Source organism: Branchiostoma lanceolatum, chromosome 15 (genome assembly GCF_035083965.1).
Source record: "Branchiostoma lanceolatum isolate klBraLanc5 chromosome 15, klBraLanc5.hap2, whole genome shotgun sequence".
In the NCBI taxonomy this organism is placed as follows: domain Eukaryota; kingdom Metazoa; phylum Chordata; class Leptocardii; order Amphioxiformes; family Branchiostomatidae; genus Branchiostoma; species Branchiostoma lanceolatum.
This window is the reverse complement of record NC_089736.1, coordinates 7,427,956-7,442,425: the sequence shown is the minus strand read 5'-3', so window position 1 is coordinate 7,442,425 and position 14,470 is coordinate 7,427,956. Positions and strand designations below refer to the sequence as shown.

Sequence of the window (14,470 nt, the reverse complement as noted above, 5' to 3'; positions counted from 1 at the left end):
GATTTCTGCAATTGTTTTTTTTCAACTCGACGGACGTGTGTGTTGGAGACTTGGTGTACCCACAAGTTACACACTGACGGGAATGCCGTATGGTGATTCAATTGACCAGTATTGGCATAGAGGAGCTCAACCGGAGAAGGGACAGGTACCCATGCGGCAAAGCCACTGTGATACAACATAGGGCGAGAAAGTATAGAGATATAGTGACGGTAGGATGGTAGAAGGAATAATAATATCTGGTTATAGAATATCTCCGACCAGGGATCATTTGTTAAGGCTGCACGTCAGTAGACTTTGTTACAAAGCCGTACATTCAGATACCTCACCTTGTGCCATGACATTCGCGTTTTTCTTGACCGGGGCAGAGTTACCGATGGAACCCTGTAAAACAATTAATGAAACAAGAGTGAGTGAACGAAAGAGAGGAAAAGAGACGGGTTTTAGTGCCTTTACTGTGCCTGACTGTTCGTGATGTGAATGAGGAGTGGGAAAGAATGACAGTATTTTTTGATCGCACGTGGCTTAAAAGTGTTAGCCTGGGTGCCATCCACCGGGGGCTCCTACACTCGCTACCCTAGAAAAAATATTTTTTAGGGTAACGAGTGTAGGAGCCCCCGGTAGAAATAGGATGGTACCCAGGCTATAAAAGTGTCTCTGAAGCATATCAGCACGTAGTACTACTCTAGATGCACTGGGACAGAGAAAAGGGAGGAGAATAGTAATTACACATGGACGTGAATGGAAAATGCATTATTTTCTGTTAAGTAACTTACCACTTACCATGGATTTCTTGGAAACGGAGGAAAACGGAGCCGGTTTGGCCTGAACAGACAGGGAGATCGGATATTCCACCTTCGGAAAAGAAAATCGAGACATACATCTTTCTCGAAAACGCAAGCGTGTCTATGCATATGATTTGTAACTCCAACATAACCTTAAACTGGAGCAAACAAATGACCTCAGAACAGTGAATTTAAAGCTCATGACTTGTGGCGATCGCGCAGGAAGGTTGATAACTTTGACGTTGGCTCATTGGGTGCAAAAATGAACCTCGGGCTATCTTCGATTTATGAGATCATGAATATACGTTAAACCTCAGCTCCTTTTTTATTCTAACTACCAGACGTAAACCAATATGTACCCATTTTAATGGTGACTACGTCTAACAGCGACGGTATTCTCCAAGACAACCATATCTTGAATATTTACGCCGTTGTGGAAAGCAACCCACAAGCCAACTAGAGACAACACTTACCATGTGGCCACTACTTTCCACCTTACATCTGAGGGTCGCCTGTATAAGGAACAAAATACAGTAAAAGCTCTTCATTTCTATTGTTCAGGGTGGTTCATTTCTATTGTTCAATACGACATCTTAATATTTTTACTTCACAAATTACATCCGTAGTTGAAATGTTGGAAATATCGAGTACTGGAAGAAAGTGAAATTTCCGCTAACCATTGTGTTGTTGAGTCGGTTTATTTTGACTTCTTTTGCTCCCATTTCCGACAGAACAAGGACAGCCTGATGCTCTGACGTCACGTTCAAGTTCAAATACTTTTTCTTCGCGCTACCCTGGTCATTATACGTCACGGCCAGTGTGACGTCTGTGTCAAGTCTACCTGTCAGGAAAATGGAACCTACTGGTGTTCCTAGAGAAAAAAAAGAAAATGTAATTCGTCAGAGCAAGATTTCTCTTGATATGATATTTCAAACCTGGCGTCATGATATCCGGTTGCTTATCCGAACAGCTGTCATTGGACGATGTGACATAATCTACATAAAATCATGTAGTATGCAATGTTTATAGCTTCATATGACGTAGCAGCAGTGGATAGAACATGTACAGCAACTGTACCAAAGGACAAAGCGCTATTCACCTGCAGCGGAATTTATTGGTACTGCAATATCAATCGCCGTCCGTCCATCTATCAGCATACACGGCTTTGTTGTGTTATTCCAATCTGCATGTGCAAAAAAAGGAATCGTCTTAAAATGTAGTCTTTATAACTTGCTAAGGCACTATAGATATCTGCGAACTACACGGCAAAGACGCTGAAGCGAGCTTCAACAAAATTTAAACACAGCTGATATAGTCACCGGTATTAGAATGGCCCTGACAAATAACACAGTTTAGCGACAGAATATTCAAGAATATTATACCAAACTGCTTTGATAGCCTAGACATCTCTGTTTTCTTCCTCTTGATACACACGCCGATATATCAACATAATTAACCCCAAAACATACACCGGTAGTCAGTGCTTTAGCAGAAATTACTACGAGACAGTAAAAACTCATTTTGAAAATCAGACACAACGTACCCATGTTAAGTTCTTGTCTGTCAGTCCCGCTCTCAGTGCTGCCGTCACCGAAGGTTGGAAAAAGCGCGCACTGAATCAAGAACGTGGTTAACACCGAGAGAAGGCAGGGAAACATCACGGAAAGATCTTCTCCTCTCTTAAAAACACCAGACAAAACTCTCCTCTCACGCCTACACAGGGCAAATAACAAGCAGCTCGCTGACTTAACTATTGTGAAAAAGAGAATGGGAACAATTGTCTTGTAGGAAAACTCCGCATAAAGATTGGAGGGGTTACGCCCAAAAAAGATCAGCCAATCCAGCGTGTTTTATCCGGTACAGCCACTCCTTGGAAAATGGATTCGTCCAAGGGTTTCGTCTAGGAGAACCTACGTCATACCCATTATAACACAGACAAAAGCGATAATTACTGTTGTCAAGAAGGACCGACAAAAGTTGTTACACTTGGTTTAGTGTCCTCATTAAGCGTGAATGGAAACTTGTATGTAGGACATCGCGACACTCTTCTTTTTGCAATATATACCAATCTAATTCAGTAATTGTAATGCCGGCATATATAGTACTGTGTGAAGTTTTACTCGAGATTTCTGATCGCTAAGAAACAAACCGACACTATGCCAAGAATGCGAACCCCAATTCTTGTTGGTGACCAGCTGTGACAAAGGCTAAATAATAACTCCGGAACAGTTTTAGGACATCGAAGAATGATAGGCTGTGGACAAACGACATGATATATTGTCTCGACCTAGAAAATCACATGTTGAAAATGGTCCATATGTAGAGATTGTGATTATTGCTGATAGAATAAAGCCTTTCAATATCACTTCAATCATCAGCCACCAGGAGTAGTTGAATGTGTTACAAGTTTTATTATTTGTTCTCTTTCAGGACCCGGTTATATTTGTCGTACGATACATTTAAAACAGAAAATTGAGGGCATTCGTGGACATGTCGTACAGGAGTCGTGTTATAATTCAGCTGTCGTATGGTGAAAAGAGTTTGCCGTACGTCAAAGGTCGATTCCGTCACAGCCTCACTGAAAATCGTAGGACAAAAAAGTCATGCCACAATTCTGACAATAGTATGTCACGGCGAGACTAGTACTACAGGAATTTCCAATCTCACCCCCCCCCCCGGCACCCTATGGGGTGACCCAATCATTACCCCATTATTTTCACCATTTAGGATTAAACCTTACTAAATCTATTTTGGGGGCAGGCGCATTACAGCCTGAATACAGTTGCCGTGGTAACGGCGCCATGCCTCTACGTCATCGTCCCATGTATTGTACGGCGGGTCCGTTGCCAAGGCGACGCGAAGAGAAGACCACATGCTCGCCATAGCCATGACGTAACAGCATCTATTTTTGGTGAGAGTGCTATTGGATGTATAGCTCATCACGTCAGAGGTGACAAAGAACAAGAATAGGTCAGAAAACGAACCAAAAACGATTTTCTGTCCTGTAGAGCAAGCCCAGGCTTCATCAATCTTTTAGAAAGGAGTATGGACAAAAGGTTACATTTTTCATCTACTTTACTCCATACGCATGCGATTGAAATGACGTAATCGCTTAAAATTGTTGTTTGACAGTACAAAAACAAAGGAAACTCAAAGTGGTGAGTTTGTGGTACCGTCGCCAATTTAGAGCCGCCTCCGTTATGACGTCATGTTCTTCTCCATGATGCTGAACCGCCTTCACGTAAGTATACATCCGTCCCACAGACCTATATCTTACCAAGTCTTCTGATTGGAGACGTAATGCTTTTCCAGTTTGATAGCGGTTTAATAACCATTATTCTAATTAAGTAATGTTCCGAAAATCTTCTAGTTCCTACGTGTGAAACGATACCAAACCACGCAAATATGCTAGTATTGCTGTTCTTTTCCATGGATGCTCTCAAAAAAGCTCTGACTTGCTTGTACGTGCGTCCATCACAATTAGCAGGTCAACCAATTATAGCATGGCAATTAGTTGTTCCATCAATGAGAGAGTAACTGCATGTCTGTCAAATATTGGTATTTTCATGTTTTTATTTTGCATTTCGCCTTGTTTGTGAATAAGGAACCTTGTAACAGTGAGTCACTTGCCAACCTGATGAAACTATTCGCGGATGTAAGGACAGATCTGTCGTGTGTGAATGTAAATCAGCACCAAGAACAGGTCTGTTTACTTGTGAAGGGATTTCTAGTTTTTATACTCCCCTTTCCACCAAGAACCTAGTTACAAACAGGGCTGTCCTTGGTGCTGATCCAAATTCACGTGATCCACATTAACACACAAACAGATGAAACGGCCGAGATTGTTGTGTTGGTCTTTTGCACCTTTTTGGCTTCTATCTCTTGTCAGGTTTTGTGTGAACTTGGCTCAGGCCTATTCTTTTTACAAATTTTGGTGCAAAAAAAAGATGATAATGAATCAAACATCCAGAGTTTAGATTTCATTAAACATTCCTAAACTATTCCTTTCCAAACAAATCCCAGATTTTGAATACCAAAATGAACCCAAATTGGACAACTTAAAAACTTGACAACTTGAAAACGTTAAGAAAATTCTTTTATTCTTGAAATGACATGCAAGCAGAGAAAACAATAATCTTTGCTAGACTATCTCTTTTACACTACTGTGGTACATCATAAAACCCAAAAGTAACAATAAAGACTTAGTACTACTTTTCTAAGGATAACAACAAAGTAAGCTTGTGAACTAGAGCCCCTGTTCCTGGCTGGTTGGTTACTGAGGTTTCCTGGGTTGTCTATTTCTAACTAGTAGACAACAGTTCCAAATGGAGTATCACGTTCAGCACCAAGGACAGGGTGGTGAAATCAAAGCACAACGATGCAGTGTTAAAACGTAAAATTCAGTACAAACGTACGTACAAAGCACACTTGCAGGCCCTTATGCATTTGGGTACTTTCGTTTCTCGCCACAAATTCAGCGAGCGCCAGCGCATCATTGGTCAAAGCGGCTGGCGGCGAAATAGTCTCTGATAGGCGAAGTGTTTCAAGTCGCAAGGTTCTTCAAACATCAAGCCATCAAGAAAGTTATATTCAACGTTAGCTATATTTTAGCCATGTCAGAGGAAATTTCGTTCAAAGATTGTTACAGTACATGTAGTAACTTCCTCGCAGTGTTCCACACGTATTAAAAGTAAATATAACTTTACATTGATGTTTAACTGACTTGTATGACCGATTTTAATGACTCTTATGTGAAACTGTATCATAACTTAGTTAAGTGTAATTTCTATTCACACATTTGTGTTTTGTCCCTGAAAATGTTGGCTCTCGACAATCAGCCATGCTGCCTGAGAGACTGTGTAGTGTTCTGTAACACTTGCTAGTAAATGAATAAATAGATATAACTTTGGATTGGCAATTGTTGTTTTTCTCTTCGAGGTGTGGCTTTCCTCAAATACGGGGCCTCATTTTAATGGAACATCATTGTAAATCGTACAAAGCAGCTGCAAAATGAGAACATACATCAACTGCAAAGATATATTTCAGAAAACGGATATTATTGTCATGGAATGCCAAATGAATGCCAAAGCCAATTTCAAAAGCAAAGAAGATGTCATCCATATATTAATCAAATCAACATGGCCAAAAGCAAAATAAAAAGTTGCGTAAAGATGCAAATATTTCACGGATTTGCAGCCACTCATTGGTCGAACAGCTAATTGCCACGATCTCATTGTTCAAATACCTAATTGCCACGCTCTCGTTGGTTGAACTGCTAATTGTGATTGACCGTCAGGATCGGTCTATTATGATGGACAGTAAGAATGTCAGAGGTATCCCTTAATACTCCACTCATCGATAAGGTCCAAGGAAAATACAATCTTGACGATCCCGAAGAGGGAACAATTTGCCAAATTCAAATCCCCCCGAGGAACGAACTGTCGTGCAGCCAACTAACGTTACAGTGTTAATTAGCCGTTGATGACTGTCATTATAGGTAATTAAATTTAAAGCTTCTGAATATTAATTACTTCGTTAGCCCTGACCCCCAACCTTTATCCCACAATGCATGTCTTGAAATCTGTTGTTCTCGTCTTCAAACAAATGTTCTTGTAAACTTTCAGAAAAGTTGGCGTAAGTTTGATTTAGGCACACTAGGTCCAAAGGAAAAACGCGTGCAGAACCCCTTAAGTATGCACCTTGAGTGAGAAACTCATAGAAACTTTCTTTCACCGTTTATAACGTTTGTAAAGTGTGTACGTGTCCAAACCACAGATGTTGTTTACAAGGAGAGGCAGTGGTATATATAGTGTTGTGTGTCACCTCCTCATTTGTACCGACGTGCTCGTGTGTCTTCACGGTTGTGTTGCCACAGTCCCCACAGAAACCGATTGAAACTAGGTGAGCAGGCTAGTTCCGGCCCGCCAGCATTCGAACGTTGATTCTGGTTGGACTCACTTGAGACTTGGCTGTGTGAGACGCTATTGCATGTAATCGCTGGGTTTCCCATGGCAGAACAAGTCCGTATTCGTGGGAGCGAGCGTCGTCATTTTTGAGGTGGGGTCTTTTCCTGCTGATTAGATGGTGGCGGTCCGGGTTAGTCGAGGAGAAAACAAACAAACAAACAAACAAACAAACAACCAAAATAGTCGGTTTTACACCCCCGTGTGGAGATCACAGTTGGCACAGTCCGGTTCAGCTCGTTCAGCTCAGACGTGTGTGCATGGGTCCTGCATGTGTGGAGACATTTCGGATGGATTTTTGCAACTTTTCGGGACAATACCAAGCTTTTACTTCTGAAGTGTGTTCCTTTAATGTGTGTAGTAACTGCTGGAATATTATAGCCGTTTCCGGGATGTTTCCAAGAGTTTCGGGAGGAAAGGGAGCCCTTCTGTACGTTTCGGAGAGACGACAAAATGGCGAGGCTGGCGTGTTGAACAGACGGCGTGGTGAAGACACTCGTTCTTCCAAGGTAAAGCAACAAACTGTTTCCTCGACATCAGGTCAAAATTTAAAATTTGGTGTAATTTGGTGTAATTCTCTGAATCCTGAGCGGAAAATGCCATATTTACGACAACCCTTATAAATGTCTATTTCTTTCGAATTTGGTTGAATATTTTGGTCTTTATTATGAGTCGAGTAAATAACGTTGCATATATTTGGCGAGTTGTGTGAAAATTATAGGAAGTTTCAGACATTATTCGCAGAAAAACTTCAAGGAAATTGTCTTTTGTTTGTCTCCACGTGGCCGCCACACCTGTTGGAGTGTACATGACGTCACTCGCTCAGTTTTCCCGCCAAAATGCGGCGTGGCGGGGGGGTTGTGTTTTAGTGTTTTAGACCGTTTGTCATAGTTTTGGACGAAGAATTTTGCCTTTTTTCTGTGCAATTGTAGCGTCGGGGGAAGTTGACGAACTGGCGGAAATGTTGAAGGAATGTCGGACGGCGTATTGCTGGAAAACTCTGGGTTTCTCACTCAAGGTCCTTTACTGGAGGTAAAACATTCTATTTCGTCGATAGAATTCCTTAGAATTTAGTGTTATTTTTATAGAAAACAAGGTCGTATTTCGTGGGCAAGCGTCGCTATTTTGGGAGTGGCCTTTTAATATTGTGCGGGCAACTCCAAGAGAAGACAGGCTTTACAAATGTTTAACATTTCTTCCCGGTTTGGTTGAGTATTTTGCTCTTAATTGCGTGCGTAAATGACGTTATATGTAGGTAGCGAGTCACGTGGGAATGGTATGAGTTGATATAAAAGTGTGTTAAATTTGTTTATCTCCGTGCACGTGCCGTGTCCGGCTGTACCGCCACCTGTATGAACGCGCACGTGGCGGCATTAACGTGAACTCCGCCAAAATGTCTTCTGTCCTCCTCATGCAAAGTTGAGTCATGTCTTTAAGTTGCTGTAAAGTTGTGCTCTGAGGTGAAGAAGTTGAGTGGTGTTGCGCTTGAAATTCAAATTTGAAGTTGTTAGTTATGAGAAATAAAAACAAATTTGTTTTTGATGCATTTCATTAAGTTATCATTCAAATGTCTTAAACAGTGTTAGTAAATGTCCCTACCATAAAGATTTCAGCATTTTCTTATTTCTGTTGAAATTCTGCTTCCTTATGATATAAGCCCATTCACGGTTGCGACTACGCACGTGCAGTTTCAAATGTGAAGGCCCCTGGCTTGTAAACAGTTCTGGTCTCTACATTGTCTAGATTTGCATAACAATGCCCCCACGTGTTTTTGTTTACATCTCGGGGGGCCTTTACCTTTGACACTGCACATACATAGTGGCAACCGTGAATGGGCTTATTTGAAATGAATTGACAACTGACGATACTTGTTATTTACTGGAACTGTTTTATTGACACAGGGAGGAACATTGAGGGAAACCTGCGCTTCAAAGTAAAGTCCCGGTGAGTTTGTGACAATTTCTTTGTCAAGGTCATATTTTTGGTACCTTAAGTTACTTGATTGTTCCTTATACAAAGATGAGGGCCGAACGCTGTTTAAGACAATGAATTAGACAAGAAACGTACAAAATGCCAATGCAGGACACTTTCATATACCTGATGTCATTTAAGAACGAACGTATAATAGATTAACAAGTAGACTGTTATGTTTTCAAGTGTTTCAGAAAGAGAGAAGATATAACTATTAGGTGATCAACATTAGTTTAGCAATAGTCCACAGATTTGTTTGCTTTTATTTTTCAATGTTAGATTAGAATGTACCATTTTATTAATTCATGTTTATATTTTGCTTCCTATAGACCGCATGTGGTCATTTGTGCATTTAGCCCATCTGGGCAGGAATATGCCATTAAGACTATTATCTTTATGTTAAGTTGAGGTAACGTTAGCAGCACACAGTATTTATCTGCCACCCCCGGAGTCTGTGATCTAGCGATTAAGAAATTGGTTTGAAATCTAGCGATTAAGATGTTATGTGAAAGCCAGCGAGGCACAAACTGTACTGTAGGATAGTACATGTACTACGTTTTTTTATAACCTATTTTGTATTGATAAGTCAGCTTTTAGATTGTACGAATGAGATTGTGAATTTTGCCCATTTGGTGTATAAATGTACCCTAACATTACTATGATATCCACGTCGATGTCGGTCACTTTGTGGTCCTTGTCTTCTATATCTGAATAACCGGTATAACCATCCTTCGGTGTAACACACCAGCTTCTGTATTACCACCCTTCAGAGTAGCACACCATCTTCGCAGGCACGCGGCACGGAAGCCACTGGTTAAGTTGCACTGAACGGCCTGTCACACCAAGCTTTTGCACATCTGACTGCAACCGTTAAACTTATTTAAAGCTATCAAGTGAGGATATTCCTACAGTATTTGATGACAAATTCTATTCTACAATGAGCCATGACACAGATTTAGCAAGGCCAGCAACATTTAGTGGTTTATTCAGGAGGGCCGCTTCACGTAAAACAGATGACGGCCGAATGAAACTGTCCATTTTCCACCATCAGTCCCTGTCACAGCGCCAAGACAGAATTTGACCGGTTTCGACTTTGGGCCATGCCAATTTGATTTGTTTTTTCATGGATTTGCCTCGTCTATTTTTCCCAAATCCACACCTCTCATTCAGGAAATTGTTACTCAGTATAAAGCGGCTGTACTATTCGCCTTCAATAGTTTTAATTTAGCAAAAGGCCTTTATTCAGTTTTTGTTGATGCTGCAGTTGTACATCTGATTTACATTGTGCAGTACAAGTATACAGTCTGATAAATTGAACAGAGAAGTACACTGTTTACTACACATTCCTACATAAACTATTAAATGTCTTAAAGAAGCATTCCACTCCAGAAGTGGGTATTATTTTTTTATCGATTATATTTTTCGGGATACAAACTAAATTACCTCGGCTGTCTTTTAGACAATAATCCTTTTCTAAATCCATATACTCCCATACAGACCCGCTTCTAATGTACTTGCATGGCCACTTCAGGCACAATTTCTTGCTTACGAACCGTGAAACCGTGATTTTAAATCTAGTCGCATTCTCTAAAAACTGGTCGCATATGCGACTAATCCGGTCGCACTCACGAGCGCTGGATATAGAGATTTTGGTACTGTAAGAAGCATTGAACTCTTGGAAGGGTCCTCTGGGGAATTCAAGAAGTTGATCTCTATTTATTATAATGTTTGCCTTGAGTTCAGGCTTCAGCGTATGGTAAATTCAACAAAACAAGCTGGATTCCAGCATAACAATCTAGTCTCTGATGAATTAATCAATTATGATACCCGCTTCTGGAGTGGAATGTTCCTTTAATCTGTTCAGAGTGTGAAATATTGGAAGTCTGTAAGAAAATTTGCATGTGATTGAACATTTGGCTAAAGTAGATTATGTTTCAGAGTTGAATCACTTTGATGTCAGATCGAAATTTCATGTCCCTCACAAGCGGTTGACCCAAACAAATGATGATAGCTGGGTTGACAGGTGTGAAAATGTTGTCTGTGTTGCTTTTTCTTCAAACTTTCTCTGGTCTTGTTCCAGATTGTCGTCCAACACAGCATTGCTGCCGACTCCAGCATGACCTGGAAGAGTTCCTTCCTGGAAGATGACTGTGTTTAACAGTTAAGTTGTTCATTGTTCTGACTATATCTTCTCGAAGTTTGTGCTTTTTAAAGTTCCCCGTATGCAGAAATAAAACTGTTTGCCAACTGAAATAATTGGAATAATTGCTTTTCCAAATTGACTGTTACAGTACAGAATTTCTGTTATCGAAGAGTAAGAGTGCTGGAATCAACTTTACTCACTGCTGCTTTTTTTGTCTTAGATTTAAGCATTCCTTTGTAAACTAAGATAGATTATTTCGAGTCTTGCTTGACTTAAGGGGGGGGGGGTCCCGTAACTTCAGACATAAATTTATGAGTTCGACATCACATTGCACCAGTGTTGGTTGTCTGCAAAATGTTGCATTTTGACGAATGATAAATTAGAGTGGCGGTGTTCAAGGATTTTCCGTTGTCGAGTTGATCGTCCATGCACGATTTACACAATTATAATCTCAGCCAGAAAAATGTTATGATTATAGCGTTCCATATTGTTCCATTCTAATTAGGGAACCGTTACTTCAACATACAAATACCTTTGTCTGACTTTAATTTGTCTGCAAGATTTTAAGTAAACAGACGGAATAATTTTGTGTTAACTAACTTCAGCTTCCCTGTAGTAAGTGATTTTTGACCGTGCGTAAGTCGCGACCGATGCGGGGCGCGCTGTGACTTAGCGACTGTTTACGCCGTATGTTGTGTTCCAAGCCATGTCAACGTTGACGATCCGTTCTTTGGTATGGGGATGAGAGTAGATACTTCATTGCATACAAATAGTCCCGTTGCATGAACAGACAAATGTGCCACAACTGTATGTCCAAGCATCATTACCCCGGAAACTGAAATGGTGACATGTGTACTCGGCACCACACCGCATGTGACCAGAAAGTATGCGGCAAATCTCCCTTGTTTTTCCAGTCAATTCGGTGCAAAGTTATGACATATTTTAAACAACATCAATAGTTTTTTAGAGCTCGCTATTCATGATTTTGTAGATTTTTTTTTGAGCAAGCAATGAAAAATCGCCATTTACATTCAATGAACTTCCTGATTATGCATTCATCTCTGAGATCTCCGACCTGTGCCGCTCACATGAAAGCAAAGCGGCCTGTCAATCTTAATCACATGCCAGTTAGGTTACATGATAGCAACATCAATGCGTTTGCTTGTGGAACCATGTGCAAGCCTGTCGAAGGGAACTTATCAAATGCAAGATTTTCTGACGTGTTTCAAGCTAGATTGATAAGATTTGCCCTTTTTGGAGCCTCGCTAGCTAGTACTTGATTTAGACGGGGACCGTGAAATGTCAACACTATAGCATTCCATTCAACGGAATGGCTGTGACGTAAAGGGGCAGGGCGTTCGAAGCCATGGTTATATCGTTATTTAAGACAACTTATAGCGACATAAACTAACAAACACCTACGTTTCTTGTGTGTTTTGTATGGCTTTATGCCTCGTGTAAAACAGGAAAGTTTGCCTTACGATTGTTGACTGTTCTTTATGTAAGACTTGCCATTACGCAATGACCTTGCATCGAATGTAGCCATTTTTTATAGCCAAATTTTCCTGGTGGCGCAAAAATCCGTGTACAGAAATCCGTGTTTCATTCAGACGTCCACTATATCAAACCTATGCCACATTAGTTCAATGCCGAGAAGTGGCCTCTTACGGCCTTGCATTGAGCGAGATCGTTAAAAAAAAAAAAATATCCATGAAGTTGGGTTCTCAGCGTTTTTATTCAGCACACTAGTGGATAGAAACAAACATGTCTCTCTTCTGCATAATAAGACAAAGCAAAACCCGTTTGAAGTTATGGTACTGTTGAAGTTATGGGACCCCACGTTATAATTGTAACGGTTACCATTTTTACATTTATCAATATGTTGAGGTATGACACTTTTTTCTTCTTTTCATTTAGTCAAATGTATCCAGAGGGGCGACAGCAACAGACTCCAGCCGATGGGATGCAGAGAAGAGTTTCTTCTGGAGATGACCTGCCTCCAGCCTGAGACTTTGCTGCGACCGGAGATACAAGTCATGATATGTCAAGTCAAGTCAAAGACTTTATTTACATTATGAGTGTTTTTTATCATTCACATGATAATATCTTTATTGCAAGTTCATGCTCAAATGCACATGGAAATCGAAAAAGTTATCTAGTCTACTGTGAAAGTTCTATGATTGACTATGGTTGGGTTTGACTTCTTTCTTTGAAGGCAGTGGAAAATGAAGTGACCCACGTTTTTTATCGTAAGTGGGTAGGTTGATTCTTGTAGAAAGATGGATTTGTGTAAATAATTCCAATGGTGAAAGGTAGGAGATTTTATGGAAGCTGTTTTATATAATTTGTTTATTTCGGTATTGTAAAGGGGACATTGGCAAATTAAATGTATTTCATTTTCCACTGCGTTCATTGCACGAAACTTAGTAAACACATTTTCTCGTGAGCAGGCAGCTTTTTATATCTAGTGGGTGTGCGCTTATTCGTATGTTGCACACAGCTGACCCGTTGGTCAAAATCTTTGTTGGAGAGATACCTTTTCCATTGAGTATTCTGTTTTGATGTTTCTATAAAATGTTAACTTACTGTCATCCATAGATAATTTGTAATGAAAACTTTGAATATATATATTGGTCAGCCTTTGTCTTAGCAATGTACAAAATGCTGTATGTCTAGATCGAGATTGTTGTCGTTCCAGATAAAGAAGTATCCGCTATTGTAGAGTACATGTTTTACATGATGGTATTATATAACTGTACAGGTATAATCAAGGAGCAAAGATTGTTTTTCTAGATTAACTTGATTTTGTAAAACGAGACCGTTAACTTTGTGTAACGTTGGAGAATTGTTGTGCTAGAATCTTTGATATTTGTGCTGTTCGCAACATAGAATTGTATGAATGCACACAACAAACTCTGTAGCAATTTGAAAGTATTATTGTTAACAATTATGTTGGGCTAAGCTGATCTTGTGTGGCAAGACCGTCAACTTTGTGTAATGTTTAAGAATTGTTGTGCTAGAATCATTGATATTTGTGCTACGAATGCACACGACGAACTTTGTAGTAATTTCGAAAGTATTGTTCTCAATATTGTTGGGCTAAGCTGATCTTGTGTAGCGAGACCGTCAACTTTGTGCAATGTTGAAAAACTGTTGTGCTAGAATCTTTGATATTTGTGCTACGAAAGCACACGCCAAACTTGGCATTAATTTTGAAAGCATTGTTCTCAATATTGTTGGGCTTAGCTGATGTTGTTTACCGAGACTGTCAACTTTCTGTAATGTTGAAGAACTGCTGTGCTAGAATCTTTGATATTTGTGCTACGAATGCACACAAAAAACCATGTAGCAATTTAAGAGTATTATTGTTAGCAATATTGTTAGACTAAGCTGATGTTGTGTACCGAGACTGTATAATATTGTTTATTTGCAAAGATTTGTCATGAAGAAGAAAAAGGCAAAAAGTTAAATGATGATAAATGAGCTAGGCTGGTGAGCATATGTTTGTAGGAATGTGTAGAAGCCAGGAATTCATCTGAATTGTGTCCTGCTGTAATATGAGAGTACTTGATCAAGTGTGAAGACTAAATAACACTTCTGTCAAAACCATC

At 40.0% G+C, this 14,470-nt stretch overlaps 1 protein-coding gene and 1 long non-coding RNA gene across 3 annotated transcripts in view; one reads left to right on the top strand and one right to left on the bottom strand.

The window, feature by feature from the left end:
• LOC136420707 (uncharacterized) overlaps positions 1 to 2,447 on the bottom strand; it is a 31,581-nt gene extending 29,134 nt beyond the window's left edge. Inside the window, exons 1-6 of one of the 2 annotated variants that reach the window (XM_066407785.1) lie at positions 2,326 to 2,447; positions 1,882 to 1,965; positions 1,460 to 1,653; positions 1,256 to 1,294; positions 781 to 852; positions 327 to 381 (exon numbers count right to left, since the gene is read on the bottom strand). In XM_066407785.1, the coding sequence (XP_066263882.1) occupies positions 327 to 381; positions 781 to 852; positions 1,256 to 1,294; positions 1,460 to 1,653; positions 1,882 to 1,965; positions 2,326 to 2,440 (559 nt within the window). In that variant the 5' untranslated portion in view covers positions 2,441 to 2,447. The remainder of the gene's footprint in view (positions 1 to 326; positions 382 to 780; positions 853 to 1,255; positions 1,295 to 1,459; positions 1,654 to 1,881; positions 1,966 to 2,325) is intronic. The other variant, XM_066407787.1, reaches the window with a different exon arrangement.
• Positions 2,448 to 6,678: 4,231 nt separating this feature from the next.
• On the top strand, positions 6,679 to 14,342 carry LOC136420559 (uncharacterized). The gene is made up of 5 exons (XR_010753253.1): positions 6,679 to 7,254; positions 7,678 to 7,777; positions 8,647 to 8,689; positions 10,797 to 10,876; positions 12,777 to 14,342. It is a non-coding gene; the product is annotated as an uncharacterized lncRNA (long non-coding RNA).
• The last annotated feature ends 128 nt before the right edge of the window (positions 14,343 to 14,470 follow it).